Source organism: Lynx rufus, unplaced genomic scaffold (assembly GCF_022079265.1).
Source record: "Lynx rufus isolate CCGP_SWC_20201006 ecotype Redwood Valley unplaced genomic scaffold, mLynRuf1.p SCAF_9, whole genome shotgun sequence".
Lineage (NCBI taxonomy): Eukaryota > Metazoa > Chordata > Mammalia > Carnivora > Felidae > Lynx > Lynx rufus.
The window spans coordinates 23,525,895-23,545,839 of NW_025814897.1; the positions used below are offsets into that span (position 1 = coordinate 23,525,895).

General features: G+C 48.3%; 1 protein-coding gene across 1 annotated transcript in view; it reads right to left on the reverse strand.

The window, feature by feature from the left end:
• Positions 1–19,945, reverse strand: part of KIRREL3 (kirre like nephrin family adhesion molecule 3) — a 143,402-nt gene that overhangs the window by 113,357 nt on the left and 10,100 nt on the right. Inside the window, exon 3 of the mRNA XM_047071955.1 lies at positions 12,634–12,711. Coding sequence (XP_046927911.1) covers positions 12,634–12,711 — 78 coding nt within the window. The remainder of the gene's footprint in view (positions 1–12,633; positions 12,712–19,945) is intronic.

Below are 19,945 nucleotides of genomic sequence, written 5' to 3' on the forward strand. Positions count from 1 at the left end.
CATTGTTATTTCTCCCACCAGCTAGCTCCCTCCCCCCGCACACTCCCTGTTTTGATCTCAGCAAAATGGGACTGAATTGAGGGTTTTAGCCTGGAACACTCGTAGTAATGCCTTGCATCTTGTGGTGCTTTGTGCTTTCTCAAAGAACCTGTATGAGCATCACGCGTATGCCCATTTTGCAGATGAGAAAGCCTAGGTCAAGAGAGATCAAGGTCAAGGCCACACACCTAGTCAGGAACCAAACTTACTTTTAAAAACATTTATTTGTCGACTGTTTGACTTGTGATGAAATGTTCTCTGGGAAACTGAATGTGTTTTGTTTCATGTAAAGAAATAGGAGCACAACCTTATTTGTATTGTACTTTACGATGTGCTATTTTTCTGGTCCTCACAAGGCAGGCTTGAGTTTTGCCTATCTGACAAAACTCACACAAGTTGGCGGCAGATCTGGGCCTTAAACCATCATTTCCCAAAATGGATTCCAAGGAACATTAGTCCTAAAACACGCTCTAAGGAAAACCGTTTTGTAGTCAAAAAGTTTGGGAAACTCTGCGAACCATATACCCCTTTCAGTGGTTCCCTGTGCCCTTTGGCATATTAAAATCTCTGATGCGTTCTGTAGGATGGACCTGTTTAGTGGGGGCTGACCCAGCTTCTCCCCGCCCCGCCCCGCCCCGCCCCCGCTTATTTAACCATGGAGCCTGGTTTTCATGGAAAACCTATTACCATGCTACGGAAACGCTGCTCCAGGGAAATGTGTATGTCTGGTCCCTCTTCCTCTTTCTGAAGGCATGGGCTTAGAGCAGGGCTGGGAGAGGAGAGGCTGAGGACAGGGTGGAAAGCACGCCTGTGGGGCCACCATAACTGAGGTACCCCCATCCCATGCTTTCTCTCCTCCTTCCTATACCCCTAAGGCAGTGAATTCCAGATAATTCACTCAGTGTTAGGTGTAGTCGGTCCAGTCTATATCTGAGGCAGGGTTAGAGGGGCGCCCTGATGGCTGATGGGGGGTCTCCATGGGCAGCGTAATGCAGGGAGATATGGGAGACAGTGGTCAGTGGCCATGAGGGAGAAGTCTACACGGGTCCACGACAGGCGCTCGGTCATGGTGATGGAGGGAGTCACCCCACCCTCATCTCCCAAATACACAAAGCTACCTGAGGCAGAGCGGAGATAAGAAGACCAGGGTCTGAGTCTTAGCTTCACCAGGTAATAGCTGGATGCCTTTGGGTAGATGACTTAATCTTTCTGAGCCTCTGTTTATGCTCAAAATGGAGATAACATACCTACTTTGTGATGTGATGAGGATTACACGATGTAAGTGTGTGTAAGTGCCTCCCTGTGTCTTTGTAGATTAGCTCCCCACCCTTCTCCTGATTTCTCAGGGTCCCCTAGTATTACTCAAGTCAGAACCAATGGCTTGCCCCACCTCTCTGCTCTAAGAACATATCGCCCATAAACTTCCATAGCTCTCCCATCACCCTGCCTTCTGCTATTTTATTATATGCCTGTCTCCCCACTGGACTCAAAATTCTTCGAAAGCTACAGCCGTGTCAGATGGCCCCCCTCACTTGCCGTATTCCTGACTCTTGACCACTTTAGTGTCCGAAGGCTAACTGCTAATCCCCAGTATCGGCAACCTGAGGTCTCTCTTAAGCCAAAGGACACTCGGCCTCACGGAGGGCAGGCCAGAAGTGCCAGGGAATTTATAAACCCACCCCAACAGGTCACAACCAGTTACTGACAGGAGCTGGCAGACCCATTCCTCACTCTTCGGGTGGTCCAAATTTGAGGTGTAAATGCCACCTCCCTTCTCTGGCATTCCCACTGGGGGTGGACTCCAGCCACCCAGTCTAGTAGCCGGCTTGATGAGACCGCCTGTGTTGGATGCCCTCCCTTTCCCGTGTCAATTCCCTGTCATCCTTCTGGCACTCTCTGGACCTCCCAGATGGACCATTATAGGCAAGACCTTGCTCAGGGCCTTTTGCTGGCTGAACCTGAGCTAAGATGAGGCATCCTCTCTCTGTCATTCATCTCCATGTCTCCCACAGCACTCGGCACACAGCAGGTGCCTGATAAATCTTCTCTGAATCAGACAGAAACGAGCCAGAGGAATAGATGGGGGAGGAATGTAGTCCAGGGGGCAGGCCAGGGGGCGGGGCCCAAGGATCCCATTGCAGAATGGCTCCTCCCTTCCTCTCTTCCTTGAGGTCAGACTCCCTCCTCTGTACCTGCTCAGGTCAAAGCTCTGGGTGCAGAGTCCCCCAGTGTCCAGCCACCGTCCTTCCTCAGGGAGAGGAGAACAGCTTGGTATAGTGTTTGAGATTCGTTCATGAATAATGGTTGAGAAGTGCTGTTCTTTAGTATGAAGAATAGTGGTTATTCCTGGCACATTTGACTTGGAGGTGGGGAGTATTACATTGCTCTATTTATCCCACACTCTGTACGCAGTTACTGAAACTGTCGCCGTGTCCTATATTCCATAGGCCATTATGTGTATTTCAAACCATTATATAAATGGACTTGATTTGGTACTTCTGAATGTCATTAAACTCCTCCTATACCAGTAACAACACAGTTTCCATAGAAACTAATACATTTGAGAAGGAAAGGCACAGGGAAGAAAGCAGATGGAACAGGGGGGAAAAAATGCGTCCGTCCGATTATTATTTCCAGAACGCAGGACCCAGTGACGTGACATGGCCACTCCACGGAGATGGGGCAAGCTCCTTCAGGTTTTTATTGACTCTCCTTTGATAAGAGCCGTGGATAATTCATCTCAGCCTGAACCTGCTCATTCCAGCACACAGCTCTAAAAACTTTATGGCACCGCAGGCCATTAAGCACGCTCATTTATTCAGACTCTTTCACCCTAGGGAGAGGGGTGGAGGGAGGGTCTTGGCATTCAGGGATGAAGCTTTTGGAGCTCACTGAGGATGGAGGGAAGGGAGGCAGAGAGAAGAAAGGAAGCCCCCTCAGGACACAGTGGGCAGAGGGTGAGACCCCAAGATTTTGCCAGTGGCTGTCACCTAAGTCACTTGTTTCCATGGCCATCAGTGCAGTTAGATGATAAACTGTAGATGTTCGGGGGTTGAAGGGGTTGAAGCCCTTTGTGAGAGCCTGGCCGAGGAGGTGCCCATGGCCTTGGTAGACAGCAAGTTTTCCCTCTCTGGAGGGATGCAAACATAGGTTGCAATGGCCTCACAAAAAAAGTATGAGGGCGCTCCTGGGCAGTACTCACTTGGCCTAGAGTTTGACTGGATTCCCTTTATCTCCTCCTGTGCATAGCTGGTTACAGCAATTGTGCCATTGTATGTTAATTGCCGTGATATCCTTGGAGGCAGGAACTGTGTCATTACACACCCAGGGCCTACCTAGCACAGGGCCAGGCACTGGTGACTAAGGGAGCACACAACACCACCGCATTCACAAGTGTTCCTGTGCATTGGTACTTGGCGGGGATACCGACCATCAGAAGGGGGTGTGGACTGGGTGATCTTTGGTCCCTTCTGGCCTTGAGCACCTCGGATGATACGGTTCTAAACCTGCTCTGACGATGCCTGGGATTGGAATCTAGATTCTTCTCACTCCCCAGCTACAGTGCTTAGCCAGCAAGCATACTAACCACAACGCTGAAAGGAAAAACGAAAACAAAACAACCGCAGTAGCAGCTTGGTATGAAATATATGCAGTCTCCCCCAAGGGGCGGGCAAAGTTCCTGAGGACCGGGCTGTGTCCAGCCTCTCTGAGGTTCCTATGCCAGGCACAGTGCTGGGCTCACAGGGGGCGATGGCTCTACTCTCTCTGCGTCATGTCCACATCGAAGAACCTACTCCCCTTCCTTTTCTCTTTGCTTCTCGTCTCTTTCAAAACACAGCCTCAACCCATATTTTGTGGGCAGACTTCCCTGATTGGTCCACCCAACCCTGTGACTCCCCGACTTCCAAGACTCAGCATGGTAAAGAGACAGGAGGACCCCACCTAGGGTCAGAAGCCTGGGTTCAAGTCTTGGCTCTATTGCTTGCAGGCTGAGATACTCAGGGCAAGTCACATGACTTTCCTGAGTCTCAGTTTCCTCCTCCTCACGTGATCTGTAGTGTTTCTTCTAGGGGTCCCTGATTCTCAGATCACCCAGTCCCAGCATCTTGGGAGCCACCGACCAGGGGCAGAGAAGGTTACTTCCCTCACTCTTCTTTCAATGTCTATGCTGTACAAACGTTATGCTAGGGTCCTGGGATGTAATGGAGACCCAACGGAGCTTACAGATTAAGGGAAGGGTAGGGAAGACAAGTATTAGTTAAATAATGGCAATAAGAACTTATATGTACAGACTGAGCTAAGAAGGACCAGTAGAGACAAAGGCCCTGTGGCAGACGGGCCATTCCTGTTTGAGGAGCTGAAAGAGGCTGATGTGTCTGGGGTACAGTGTTAAGGGGACAAAGATGAGGACTGGATCATTTATAGCCTTGTAAAATATGCCGAAGATTTTGATATTTTTTCTAAAAGCAATACAAAGCCATTCACATGTTTTCAAGAGGACTGTGACATCAGATTTGCATTTTGAAATATTGCTCTGGCTGAAGTGTGGAAAATGAATTGAGGGGGAAGGCGGGGGCATGATGGGTGCAAGGCATCTGCTAGGAGAGCGCTTCAGTAGTCCAGCGAGGAACAGTGGTGATGGGGACAAGGGCAGTGGCCGGGAGGTGAACACAGGTGGTTGGACTCAAGAGACATTTGGGAGGTGACATTTCTAGGTCTTGCTGGGAACTGGATGTGGATGAGGGAAAAGGAAGTTAAGAACATTTTTTTTTTTAACGTTTATTTATTTTTGAGAGAGAGAGGAGCAGAGAGAGAGAGGGAGACACAGAACCTGAAGCAGGCTCCAGGCTCCAAGCGGTCAGCACAGAGCCTGACGTAGGGCTCCAACCCACAAACCACAAGATCATGACCTGAGCTGAAGTCGGAGGCTTAACCGACTAAGCCACCCAGGTGCCCCCAAAAAAGGAAGTTTAGAAAGGAGCTGGGCAGGGTCTGTGGCCAAGGACCACCTTAGATAAGCAGGTTTCCCAGTAGGAATGGTGGCTGGAGGCATGGGACCCAGAAAAGTCTCTGGAATTCTCCATCAGGTCATGGAAGGAGAATGGCAATGGCGGGTCTCTTGTTCCAAAATGCCAAGTGAATTAAATAACAATCATAAAGTGCCCTGGAAATCTGCGTCTTGCCATAAATAATAAACAGGAACGTTATACAAATAACCAGCTTTGCAGCCCCAGTGGAAGAAAACACATCAGTAAGAAAAATGAAATAAGAAAAAATGCACCCAAAAGCCCCAACGAACAAAATGACAGTATTAGCCAACATCCTGGGGGCTCTTGCAGGCAGTGAAGGAATAGTCTCTGGAAGCTGTGGGGCCTCAGCATAAGCTAGCCTGCCGTGGCTGCACCAGTCAGAGCGGCAGGGGTTCAGAAGTCATCAGACCCGGTCTCCACTGGATCACGTCCCTGAGCCAGGGTCCTGCTGCCCCTCTGCTCTGAAAAAAAAGTGCAGACTATCCTGTAGGCCTGCTTGACTGCCTCACTGCCACCCAGGGGACAGCTGACATGGGCCTGAATTCACTCTCAGAGAACAGACAGGAAAAAGAAACACAGGTCTGCCTTCTGAGGCAGCTGAGCACAGCCAGCCCATCAATACCCTGGTCCTGGTTCCTTTGGTGACCAGAGCATTTAAAATTCGGGGGTGAGTGGTGAGAATAGGGTGTGCGCAGCGTGCTGGGAGCCAAGATAGATTTTTTTTTTTGAATCATCGCATTTCAAAGGCTTAGAGATGATCATATCCAACATTATTCACTTTCATACAGGAGAAGGTTGACATCTGGATGTTCAGGGACTTGCCCAAGGTCACACAGCTGGCTCCGGATGTTTAGGTGCTCCTTCTACTACACCGATGGGGGCACCTCTTTTTCTTACCAACTCTGTTAAGGGAGAGACAGGAAACAGGGGGCATTTTAGGCAAATTTCTGTGGACTGGGGAACAGGGGTGCGGAAAGAAAGGATAGACTCCATGCCGGCACGGATAGTTCAGAGAGCTGCTAAAGACGCCTAGGCTCCTATCCTCCCGGAGTTCCCACCCCGGCGCATGGGTGAGAGGTGAGGACGGGCAGAGGGCATCGGGCATCGTAGTGGAGGTGTGTTTACATTGAGTCTGGACTAGGAGGACGGCGCAGCCCAGGAGCTGCAGGGCACGCATGAGCCTGTAGGGGGCCTCCATCTGTGGGACCGGCTTTCTCCTTCCGGGGGGTTCGAGCCCCTCCCCAGGGGCCCAGAGGTCTCCAGTGAACAGAAGCTGCCTTTGCTAATCACTTGCATTTGTTTCTTCCTAGGAAGATGAAAACGACAGCGCTAGGAGGCATTTCTGCTTTCCCTTCACTGAGCTGGGAGAAGCAATCGGTCACTGCGGAAAGTCCTGGAAAACCCCCGCCCCGCCAGCTGTGCGCCGCAGAGGGTGCGCCTGTGGGGAGGAGGCAGGGCCTCCCGCGCAGGCGCACCTTGGCCTCAGAAAACTGGCAGGAAGGAAGGCCAGGACTTTGCTGTCTCCTTTCTTCTCCATTAAACATCCTCTTCCTCATTTCCCCTTCTCAAGAGTCCTAGGGGCTAATAGAATTTTCTGGTTCCTTAGAAATGATCTTCCCTGGTCTACGTCTCTCAGTCCAGGCCTTTCCTGATTTCCTCCCCACACCACCTGGAGACTTCTGTGTTCTGCCCCCCTTCCCCCAACCCTCCCACTTTCTCTGTATCTTCAGCTGCCCTGAAAACCAAACCAAGTTAAAGCGTTAGGGGCTTCCCTTCTGTTCATGGCCTCCTCTTTTGGAATTCCAAGAGCACTGGGCTGGATGTCAGTGTGGTCCTGGCTCTTCCGGCAACTTCCCATTGAGCCTAGGCAAGCCACTCAACGATCCTGGGCCTCCCTGAGTTGGTGGTCGCCCTATAACTCTAGGGTTGTTGAAGTTCTAACACAGAGGAATACCAAGCTTTTCAAGAGGCAGGCAGCGCCCCTCAGCAGATGCCATGTGAAAGCTTTCTATCCTGCCTACGAATAGTGTCAACCCTGGGTAGGCAATGTGCATTGACAAGGTGAGTGGTTCTGGCTGGGATCTCCAGGAAAACTGGAGAGAGCCAGTTTTGAGAAGAGCCAGGAAAAGGGAAGGGAATACAGGTGTGTGTGTGTGTGTGTGTGTGTGTGTCAGGGGTGTGGGATAAGGAAACAGTGGGAACAGTTCCCTTTGCAGATTTGCTGGGCATATCTGTCTAGAGATGCCCCGAGGATGTGGCCCAGCAGTAGATGGGGAGAGGATGGAGAGCTGGTGCAGAGAGGAGGAAGACCACCTGTGGGGGCCTCCCCTCGGCTGACCTGCCCGGACCCTGGCCTCCACTAAGGGGCTATTGTACCAGAATAGGAGGAGGGCTGAGAGGTAAGACTTAGGACACTCATTTTGTGGAAAGCTCCATGTCAATTTGCTCTGCCTGGTGGCTCTTTCTCAAGACCCACCTTAGACCTGTGGATGACTTCGTGTATCCCTCTGTTGTCAGTCAGGGCACTGATTCATTAGTTACATTACAATTGATGGACTACTCCTTATGTGTGAGACACTGGGCAAAGGCCCACGGGTAGGCGAGGAACATCTTTGCCTAACTCTTAGATGGGACAGACAGCCTAATCAATAATCCCCAATTAGAGTAAGTGCCACAAAATAAATAAGCCGGTTGCCACGATGGCGCATAATGGTGGGGGAAGAGGGGCATCTAATTTAGGTAAGGCAGTCCGGAAGGATTTCTTTATGAAGGTGACAGTAACATGGGGAGGTACCTGTGTGTTTGAACTGTGGGCTCCTTGAGGGCAGGGATGATGTCTTATTTCCTGTGAAAGCTCCAGTGCTTAGAACAGTGTCTGGCATTTATTATGCCAATTGGTATTATTTTTATGGTAGGTGTTCAATGAACTTTTGATGAATAAATAAATGATCTCTTTCCAGCAGTTCCTATTTAAAGCCCCATGTACTTAATCACATGAAGACAATTATGTCGAACACACCTGATATTCTTACGCCTAATCTGTCTTTATTTCCTCCTCTCTCGTCTGCCCTTCACTGAATTTTGTTTGTGTCTCCATGTGATGCCTCAGATGTGTTGAGTCCAAACAGGAAAGAACACACACACCCCTCCCCCCCCAACATTACCCACCAAATGCTGCAGATTCTACCCGAGAAGCTATTAAGCGCTCCCAAATAGAGCAAACCTCTCATTGACTATCACATGCCTCCTTAAACGATCTTTGAATAGTGTTTTCTTTTTATTGCTTTGTGTAGTTTAACAGCACCAATTGCGATTACTCTAGCTGATGATAAACCCCAGATCTATAAAACTCCTGTTCATTCATTATTTTTTCTCTTGCTCCTTCTCAAGCTATTATTATTATTATTATTATTTTTTAGACTGTAGCAAGGAGTAGGGGGAGGGAAGAGGAAGAAGGAGATAAAAAGATACCAAATTAACAAGGAGACAGATGAAATAGGAGACCACTTCTCTTCCAGTGACAGACACCCTATTAGATACTGCTAAAACAGAACAAATATGCTTTAATACGGAACAAGTAGGTCTTTTATATTTATTCTAAATTGGAAATATTATGATCACCACCTTATCTTTAATGGGAGAAGCAGCTAATTGTTCCAATATCTCACTAATTCCAGCATCTGGGAGAAAATTATTTTTTACCATTTTACCAATTGTTCAATTTATACCTAGGTGTGGACAGCGATTTCTGTTTCTTGATCTATGTCATGGCTGCGATTCCAGTTCAATTATTAATATGTGGAAGTTATAATTATTTTGAGTATTGGTACAAGATAATTATAAACCATAAAACAGCTCCCCATGCTTGCTGATGCCTTCTCTTATCTGCAGACGTGCTGGAGTTTGGGCATGCGCGTTTTAGAGACAGAGAACATGCATAATGTGGCACTTGGGGTAGCAAGACTGGCTGCAGTGGGGAGCAGAGGAGCCTCTGCCTCCCCCGCAGTTCCTTTCTCTTCTCCTTCCGTGCCTCCCACCCTCCAGAGCCAAAGCCAGTCCATAGCCTGCATCTCCCCACTGTCTCACCCTCCTCCCATCTGGTCTATTTGTTGTTGAGATGTGGAACTCATCATATGCGGTGGCTTAGCTTGCTTGCCACCCCTTTGTCTCCTTGTTTACCCAGCAGCAGCAGCAGCAGCTACTGTGTGTGTGGCTGTGTGTATGTGCACGAATGTCTGTGTTGGGGAAGTTGGGAGGGGTGAGAACGACAGGCAAAGGGGGAGGCAGGGTAGGGAGTTAGCTGCTCTGTTACCCATTGGCTAACGCCTCTATTCCCTCCCTCTTTCTGAATAACTTGCTTTATTCCCAATTAATCTTCACTAGGGGGAGGGTTTTGGCAGGGGTAAGGTACCTGGGATTGCTCATTCTTAACCAAGTCCACCACAGCCAGGGGAAAAAGAATAACACATTTGGGTGGATTGCATGTGTTTGGAGAAGGGGCTCAGAGAGAAGAGGCACTGTTTTGGTATCTTCCCATTTTGACAAGAAAAAAACTCTTTAAAATGCCATCTGCAGGGCACCTGGGTGGCTCAGCTGGTTAAGCGTCCAACTCTTGATTTTAACTCAGGTCACGATCTCACAGTTTGTGGGTTCGAGCCCCGCATCAGGCTCTGCTCTGACAGTGCGGAGCCTGCTTGGGATTCTCTCTCTCCCTTTCTGTCTGCCCCTCCCCTGCTCGTGCCCTGTCTTTTTCTCTCAAAATAAACAAACATAAAAAATTTTTAAAAATGCCATCTTAGTTTGGTTTTTGCAGACAGCAAAGCTAGCTGTCCTCAGAAATAATCAGATCCTAGTCTTGGTTCCAAGTCCTCCTGTAGTCCCCCCCTCTGACTCCCTTCCTTCCCTTTTTAATTAAACAGTATCTAATGTCTACTTAATATTAAATTTTTTTCTACCATTTTTTATTTTTATTTTTTTAATATGAAATTTATTGTCAAATTGGTTTCCATACAACACCCAGTGCTCATCCCAACAGGTGCCCTCCTCAATGCCCACCCCCCACCCTCCCCTCCCCTCCCTCCCACCCCCCATCAACCCTCAGTTTATTCTCAGGTTTTTTTTTTAAGTTTATTTATTTTTGAGACAGAGAGAGACAGAGCATGAACGGGGGAGGGTCAGAGAGAGAGGGAGACACAGAATCGGAAGCAGGCTCCAGGCTCTGAGCCATCAGCCCAGAGCCCGACGCGGGGCTCGAACTCACGGACCGCGAGATCGTGACCTGAGCCGAAGTCGGACGCTTAACCGACTGCGCCACCCAGGCGCCCCTTTATTCTCAGGTTTTAAGAGTCTCTTATGGCTTGGCTGTCTCCCTCTCTAACTTTTTTTTCCCTTCCCCTCCCCCATGGTGTTCTTTTAAGTTTCTCAGGATCCACATAAGAGTGAAAACATATGGTATCTGTCTTTCTCTGTATGACTTATTTCACTTAGCATAACAGTCTCCAGTTCCATCCTACCACTTTTTAAATCCCTGGTTCAGAGTATTATCATTCTACCTTTCTGGTATGGCAGATGCATTCAGAACCCTTGCTGCATAATGAATTGTGTGTTCCCCCTGCCATTTCTGTGTTAAAGCCCCTAACCTCCAAGGTGACTATATATTTGGAGACAGGGCCTTTACAAAAATAATTAAGGTTTAGCAAGTCATAAGGGTGGAGCCCTGATCAGACAGGATTAGTGTTCTTATAGGAAGAGACACCAGAGATCCAGTTCTCTCTCTCTCTGTGCCCCAGTGAGGGTACAGTGAGAAGTGGCCATCTGCAAGCCAGCCAGAGAGCTCTCACCAGAACCTCCCCCTGCTGCCACCTTGCTCTTGGACTTTCAGCCTCCAGAACTGTGAAGAAATAAGTTTCTGTGGTTAAAGCCATCTAGTCTGCAGTATATTGTTAGGGCAGCCTGGGCTGACGAATATACCCCTCCCTTAGCCACTGATGAAAGGTTGTAGGGGGTGTTCATCAGCCTTGTGGCATGATTCTTTTTAGGCCCCAGGATCTGGAGTCACTATCCTTCTGCTGGGGTCAGACACTTGGAACTTGAGGTTTCTAATCCAGCCTAGCTCCTGACTTTCTGGCTTCCCCAATCCCTGCGAACCTCATTTTCAGCTTCTCTAATGAGCGTTGCCAGCAAGAGAATGTGTCTATTCAGCACTACGGACAGAGGCACCCTGTCAATTCCCACAAATTAGAAGTTACTGGCTAGCACTCTCACAAAGGTGGTATTGGGGAGGGAGGAGGTGGGCTGAGCAAGAGACAAATCAGGGAGGAAGACCACCTGGCAGGATGCGGACAATGCAGCCCCTAACCCCGGCTATGCTCAGCCATGGGGCTCCTACAAACGACAAGTGCCTTCTTGATGCTGCTGCCTTCTTACACAGGCTGCACAACGCAGGAGGGGATTCTCCTTGTACTCAGTTGTGCTGGCCTAACTCTTGTCAAACTGTCACCGTGATGGGTGCTGGTAACAAACCTACAGCTGGCAAGGTATCAGGACTGGGGAGACCATGGTGGTGTGGGTGTCACGGACCGTGGGCTGGGAGAAGAGCCAGCAAAGGAGCACGGGAAGAGGGCCTCAGAAGTTTGGTATAACTTTGGGGGTAGAGATGGTACAGGTGAGCTGCCTCCTCCATGCCTGGCATGGGAATGAGGCTCCAGGGGCTCTGGGCCTTGGGAGGGGAGGGGCCCAGCTCATGGCAAGCTGGCTGGTGGGGAGCCAAGGCTTCATTTGTCTGACTTTAATGAATAAATGGCATCCCCAGCCATTGTTTATCTACTTTTGAATCCTGACAAACAGTCTGTGGCATCTGATGGAGAGGGTTATTAGCTGCACGGAGACAGATGGCTGGGGATGAGGGGATTGGCTCTTTATTATAGCAGGCCCACAAGTGACAGCCCCCCTTTTACTTCCCAGCCTCCACATCAATGTCAATACCTTCCTAGAGCCTTCTGTGACCCAGTGAAGCCTCAGAGGAAAGACCCAGAGCAAAAGGAAGGCAGAACAGCCCATGAGTAAGAGGGAGAGATAGGGCCAGTGGAGTTGGAAAAGACAGCAGATTTCCAATTGTAAGTTCTATGAAAATAAAAGCTCTGCCTTATTCTTTACTGTTTTCCCAAGTGCCCTGTAAGGTGCTGTTTATTCAATAGGCATTCAAAAAATGTGAATGATTGAAGAGAAAGGTAGAGAGGTCTGGATTAAAAAAGATAATAGAAGCAGATTTAATTGTGCTGGGTGAGTGGTTGGGGAACAAAGGTAGGAAGGAGAGAGGAAGACAAGTAGAGGGCACAAAGGGAGTAGGGAAGATAGCAGAAGGAAACGTGCTTACCAATCAGCATGCTGTGTTTTAGGCATTAGCTACTCTTCCCCACATTACTATATAAATAGCTTCATGGAAATCCAACCGCTCTGCCCACTGTCCCAGGTTCTTCTTCCTGCTACCATAGCAGCAGGGCAGCTGCAGGGAGGATTTCACCCTCCACCTTACCCCCAAGAGTGTGGGCAGGTTCTCACTGACCTTCATTCATTCTCCGAAACTTGTCCTTGGCCATGTAGCCCAGCACCAGACAGCATCCTCTCTTCTGGAGGCCCAGCTCTGGAAGAAAAGCACAGGTGAGTGAGCTTAGAATGGATCAGGTGTCATTGAAGGCCCCTCTGCAGGGGCTATGAAGCTGCTGCCTTTATAAACAGGGCTACTTATTTAACATTTATGTAGCACTTGCTATGGTCCAGGCATCATTTTAAGCCAATAACTCCTCATTTGATCTGCACGATAACTCTGTGAGGTGCGTACCATTATCTCCATTTTATAACATTCCCGTTTACAGATGTATTGAGTAGGCAGTCTTAAATGGAAGAACCAGCTGGTGGCAAAACCAGGAGTTTGAATCTAGGCAGTATGGCTCCAGAGTCCACGCTCGTAACCACTACTCACAGGTTAATGAGGCTCTCTATACAGGCTGGGGGCCTACACCCAGATCGTGCTGTGGTTGTGATCAGGCCTGCCAAAAAAAAGAGGCAGAGTCCAGCCAGTGGTGTCCGGGATGGAGCAAGGCAACCAGACACAGGGGGTCATTCAGAAGAATGACGAAGCGGTTGGGTGAATTTGGGGGGAAGACGTGGGGGTGGAGGTAGGGGTAGAGGAGTCTACCTTTCGGGAGAGAGTGAGTTTCTGGGTCTGGGGATTCCCATACATTCCTATATTCCGGCACAAGGCAGTGCCGTCCTCAAGCACTTATGAGGTGTGGACTCAAGTGTGGAGCACAGGGATTGGAATGGCTAAGAGGCACAAGACACAGATTCTGGTCCCACGAGACTTTGACACAACAGAAAAAATAAGGCAGGACAACGATTCTAGGTAGCAAATGCAAGAGGTTTTTTTTTTTTTTTTTTTTTTTTTTCCACGGCATTTGGTAAATGGGTGCCCACCGTGTGTGGGCGTTGGACTAGAGTACATCTGCCTCACAAGAGAACGAGATTTCCCTTCTGGTTTTTATCCTCTAATTCTGATCTGTCTTAAGCGCTTTATGGGCTTTGAAGCAATTCTACACCAAATTCCTCTTCTGATCCCCCACAGCGCCCCATGAGGTGAGCAGATAGGTTACTGCTATTCATACTATGCAGATGGGAAACCCAAAGTTCAAAGATGTCAAATGACTTCCCAGGATTATTTTAGACCCCCTGCCCCACTTCTTTGCTTGGAACTCATACAAATGTGACAGCTGCCATAAACTTGGCGAATGGACAAGGGGTATGATTTCTGGAAGAGGGAATGTGACTGCACCCCCTCCCAGGGCTTGCCAGGCTTTCTGGGCACCCAGGGGTTCCCTCCATTTGTGTCTCAGGGAAGGTGGGTCCCAGTGAGTGCTGCATTAGAGCAACTTCTCTTGGGACACTGGGTGTTTCTCTGAGCCCTGGAGGTTAACATCTAGGCTGTTAGAGCTTAGACAGGATGGGCTCATTTCTCCTCCCTACCTCTCCATCCACCTCTTGTCACCCAGGTCTACCCTCCATGGGTTGCAGGATGAAAGGGTCCATGAGAGACAGATAAGTCAAACTTAGGGGCTCTTGCCCTAGAGAAAAACAAAGCATGGCGTTCGGTGGCAGAATGCCACGGCCCAGGGAGGTTACTAGCTTTGATCTCTTGATTCTCTAAAGGGGTTTATTAACTATCAGTAAAGAGCAGAGAAGCAGATCTGAGCGTGCCTTTTCCAAAGGCGCTCACTTCTCTTCCGTCCCCTCCACGAGCACGCTCTTCTGAAGGCACGGCCAAGCCAACCTCACTTCAAACAGCTTTACATCTCAGGCGCCCAAATTGACGATGTTAAGTTCCCTCATCCAAGGCCTTGGCTCTTTCTTCAAGGGCTCCTGCTCTGTCGAGGGCCCTGTGGATCAAAGCCCCTTTGATGTTTACTTACTATATTTGTGGATTCTTTCTAACAACCACCTTCAAGAGGCAGGAATGCAGCCTGCCAGGAGGGGGCCAGCGGAAGTACAAGCTATGAGGAGGCTCTCAGCCCCTGCGAACAATAGCCCCTTGCCTGAGACTCTGGGACTGTATAGAAGCCTCAACATGCTGACGACAGGCAGAGTTAACCAGCCCATTATAATTGCACGACCATTGTTCATCACCACAATGATAAAACTGCTGACGGTTCTTATTATATTTTCCATTGACTTCTTATGCCCATCTAAAGCACATCAGCAGAGACTCCTAATGAGAAAAGGAGCTGGGGTTCCTGCAATGAGCCCAGGGAAGCACGGAGGAGTGGGGGCAGAAGGTGCTGGATGGATTTAGGCCAACATTCCTGCTGGTCTTGCTGGACCATCCCCTAAGCTCTCAAGAAAATGGAGCAGGCATAATTCTCCTAAAGATTGAGAGAGTGTGGGCGACCTGTTGAGTCCAGATCGCCTATGTTGGCTGTCTCTGCCACCCCAACTCAACCCATCGTGTGTCACACAATAGGTTGCCCCCAGGGTGACTGCCTGAGGAAAGAGGCCACATGGATGGTTATTGTAAGTAAGAGTCTCACGGACCATGTTTGATTTTTGCAAATGAGCAGGAAAAGAATTTTTTAAAAACCTGATTAATAAAAGAAATGGAGGGTGAGGAAATTTCTCAATGTATTTGGCTCATTTAATTTGACACGTGTGGGTTAGTCTTAATTATTTAGGCAGCTATATTACAAGGCGCTAATAAGCACACTGAAGAAATGTATTAAGTGAGAGGGCTCTCCAACTGAGTCCTCACTGAGAAGTGGGGAGAAGCCACTGGGATCCTTGCAAGAACGAGCAGGTTGGAGAATTAGTGAAGTGAGAATTAGATAGCTATCCACATATGAAAATTTGGGATGTTCTTTGGAGAGATTTGCAGAGCTAAATTAGAGGTCACTGGGTCCACAGGAGGAAGCAGGGCTGAGGTGGGGGAGGGGAGGAGAATGTGGAAATCCAAGAGGGGAGGAGGTGTGTTGTCAAAGGCACTGAGCAGAGAGAGGGCTGGGTGGGGCGTGGCGGGGGTGGCATCGGGAAGTAATCGCTTTGTCTTGGAGAAACTCTACCCCCGCCAAACGAAGCAGGCTCCTCTTAGGGGAAAGATGATGGACTGTGACACAAAGAATCTTTCACTTTGTGAGCTAGACCAGCCACCAGACTGCCACCTTCCTTGTCACACAAGGCTGGGACCGACAGTGGAATCAGATCACAGATGCCCATTTTAACAGCAAGATGTCGGGGTCTTCTCCATGTGGACCTTAGGGCTGCAGCCGTTGGTTGAGCACTTATCAGTACAGAACCATCAGATGTACCAAAGGCAGCCGTGGAAAATGATGAATAGGAATTGAGTCATCCTCGCTTAAAAGGAAAGTTCACAGCAAAGAAGTCCAGGGTCACCGGCAGATGGGGTGGGGAGGGCACTGGAGAGCAAAGGCTTAAGAAATACTATTCCGCAAGGAAACATTTATGGGGAAAAGGCATTGTTTCTTGGGAAGAAGTGAATGAACCCCAGGAATTCCTAGACTGTGAGCCACAGAAGGGCCAGGATTGTGCCATTTTCAGCTCTGAGCCCTTAGTCCCCAACACAGTGCCTGGCACATGGCAGGAGCTCAGGACAAATCTGATGATTCGATGTAAGCACCAACTAAAGACTATTGGGCAGTAGCCCGCTCTCCTCTACCCAGGTCAGAATCAAACCAGGTGGGCTGAAACGTGGCACAATGGAGTCAGCTAGGTGAGGATCGTGGCCGAGTGAATGAAAGTTGTAAATTCATTGGAAAAGAAGTCTAGGAAACGGAGCTTTCCTCTGGGAGGAATAAAAAGGGCTGACTTTGTAAATGGAACCGTTTTCCTTCAGTTTCACAGGGTGACGAAGGGACTTTTTCTAGCCTTAGGATTTCTTTATTCTTAGAGGTAATAACAATGATACAGTGCTATTACTTCACATTTGCGGGACCCTTATTTTTACACGATGCTGTCATATTCACTACCTTATTAGATGCCCACAGTAGCTCTGTGAACTAGGTGAGGAAGAATGGTCTATTTCCTCCAGTTTGGTTTCAGAGACTGAGGTTCAGAGAAGTAAAAGGGCAGTTCAAGGGCAAAGTACGAGCTGATAATAGCACTCAGGTTAGAAGCCGGGTCTAATTTCTAGCTTTCTCAGGGGAAGGTCTCGGATCCCAGGGCTGCCGAGGCTGTGAATCAAGACAGACCAGACAATAGAGAACAGATGTTGGTGGCCCTGGCTAGGACAGTGTTGTGGGTTGAACTATGTCTCTTCCCTGCCCTTCCCCTCTCCCCCTCATTCACATGTGGAATGTGGATTCACCAGAGAACGTGACTTTATTTGAAGATAAGGCCTTGACAGAGATAATCAAGTTAAAATGCTCATTAGAGGGGCCCTAAGCCAATGCCCCTGGTGTCCTCATAAAAAGGGGACATTTGGAGACAGACACACATACAGGGAAAACACCATATGAACATGAAGATAGCCATCTACAAGCCAAGAGAAAGGCCTGGAGCAGATTCTTCTCTCAGAGAGCTCTGAAGGAACTGACAGGCCAGGTTTGCATCTTATAAAGACCATTTTGGCACTGGTGCAGAGGATGGATGGGGAGGGGTAAGCCCAGACAAGAGAGCGCCATTGTTTGACTATTGCAGTACTCCTGGTGAGAGATGATGGGCCGACATCTGCTCTCAATCTCCCCACTCTCTGAAGACAGCCTGAGATCAGAAAGCAAGTGAAAGGACCCTGAGCTTTCTCAGGGGGACATTCAGAGCCTCTCCATCCCTGCCACCTTGACACAGGAGAGCAGTGGAGAGGCTGAAAATAGCTCACCAGATGGTTCCTGAGACCATATGGAGAAGGCGTCAGCTGGACCTGGCTAGAGTCACAGGGAGGCCATGTGTGCTTCGAAACTCAGTGTTGGCTGGAGCCTTGCTCTAGCACTCCAGAGTGAGCCATGCTCTGGGTGTCTCTGCACTTTATAAAATGTGGATACTAATAGTAAGACGCTCTGCACATGGTTAGTATGAAAATCAGATGCACTTGGTGAAGAATGCCTACAATGAAGTAGCTGGTAAGGGCGAGCTCAACAAATAGAAATGAAATGTCAGATTGGGGAGTAGGGACCGTTAAATTCCTCCCCCTTCTTTACAGGTATGAAAGGGGAGACTCATCCAAAGTGATATAATGAATAATGAACTTTGGGGCGGTGTTCTTTGGAGGCTATTGTGGTAGCTACAAGTTGAGGGACTGGAAGAGGAAGTGAGTCAGGAAGACCAGCCAGGTGGGTACAGCAGGTGAGGCTGAGGCCCCAGAGGGGCCAAAGATGGAGAGAACATGGGGAATCTGAAAGACATTCTGGGAAGAGACTATGGGCTGAGTGCCAGAGTGGCCAAGCAGAAGGGGGCAGACGACCACAGTGGCTTTAGCTGGGGAGGTTGGGGGAAGAGAGGTGTCTGTGTCAGAAGCAGCTGACAAAGGAAGCCAATTAGGCCATGGGGGGGGCGGATAATGGTGCATTTCTGGACTTCTTGTGTTTGAGGTGATGGGGTTCCCAAGTGAAGCAGTCTTGGATGATTACATGAGCTATGAAGAAATACATTTTTAGAAAGTTTATTTACTTATTTTAAAAGAGAGAGAGCAAGCTGGGAATGCAAGCTGGTGCAGCCACTCTGGAAAACAATATAGAGGTTCCTCAAAAAACTAAAAATTGCACTACTAGGCATTTATCCATGGGATACAGGTGTGCTGTTTCGAAGGGACACATGCACCCCCGTGTTTATAGCAGCACTATCAACAATGGCCAAAGTGTGGAAAGAGCCCAAATGTCCATCGATGGATGAATGGATAAAGAATACACAATGGAGTATTACTCGGCAATCAAAAAGAATGAAATCTTGCCATTTGCAACTACGTGGATGGAACTGGAGGGTATTATGCTAAGTGAAATTAGTCAGAGAAAGAAAAAAATCATACGACTTCACTCATAGGAGGACTTTAAGAGACAGAACAGATGAACATAAGGGAAAGGAAACAAAAATAATATAAAAACAGGGAGGGGGACAAAACAGAAGAGACTCATAAATATGGAGTACAAACTGAGGGTTGCTGGAGGGGTTGTGGGAGGGGGATGGGCTAAATGGGTAAGGGGCACTAAGGAATCTACTCCTGAAGTCGTTGCACTATATGCTAATTTGGATGTAAATTTTAAAAAATAAAAAATAAAATGAAAAAAAAGGGGAAAAAATAGTAAGAAAAAAATAGAATTCACACATGTATATTGTATAGAACTTTATGAAAAAGTATGCTGTTAGAACATGGCTTTATATATACTTTTATTAAAATATTTTCCTTACTACATTACACAGGTAATAGTCTTTACCTGTGCATTTATTTTAATTTATTTAAAATAAATATGTAATTATTATCATCTGACAAGAATTAAAAACTAATAGGTGGCGAAAAAAATTTAAAAAAATAGAGAGAGAGAGAGACAGAAAGTGGGGAGGGGCAGGGGCAGAGAGAGACAGAGAGAGAGAGAGAGAGAGAGAGAGAATGCACCCTGTCAATGAGGAGCCTGATGTGTGGCTCGAACTCATGAACCATGAGATCGTGATCTAGGCTGAAGTCAGATGCCTAACCTACTGAGCCACCCACCCAGGCGCCCCTGAAGAAATACCTTTTCAATCAGCTTTACTGACCTCAGAGAGCAGATGTCTTCTGTAGATCAAGTCATTATGTAATGAATAACATAGAAAGCAATGGAATAATATATGGGTAGACTGCCACAAGTGTTAGTTAGTACCAGCCCTGCACAACCAGCACGTATTTATAAAGTGTGACAGGTATGGTATCCGGTCCACAGACGCTCATGGAGAGGCTCCTAAGTGCACCATGTGCAAGACAAAAACATGTAAGGCAAGCTTCCTCCCACAATGAGATGATAATCCAGTTGACTATGTAAGGCATATACTTGTGAAAAGGTGAACGAAAATCAAACACTGTAGTTCAGTAAAACAAAGTGTCATTAGCAGCATGTGAATTATTTCCACACTAATGGCAATAATTGTTACAGGTCATGGGGTGGCTCTCGCCAAGGGCCCCGAAGGCTGGAGATCTGTCTGGGGGGTTGCCCTTGGTGGGCGTCCATACCGATGGCCTGACTCATCAAAAGCCAGTCTTTCCAGGATGCCTGGGTGATCACAGGATGCCAGAGCCTCGTGTCTGAGAAGTCCTCACCTTGATTCTGCTAAGCTCCTGCTTTCTGCTTCAGTTCTGCCTCACCCTGGTTTCAGCATTATTACTCACATCCCAGGCAATAATGGTGCCCACA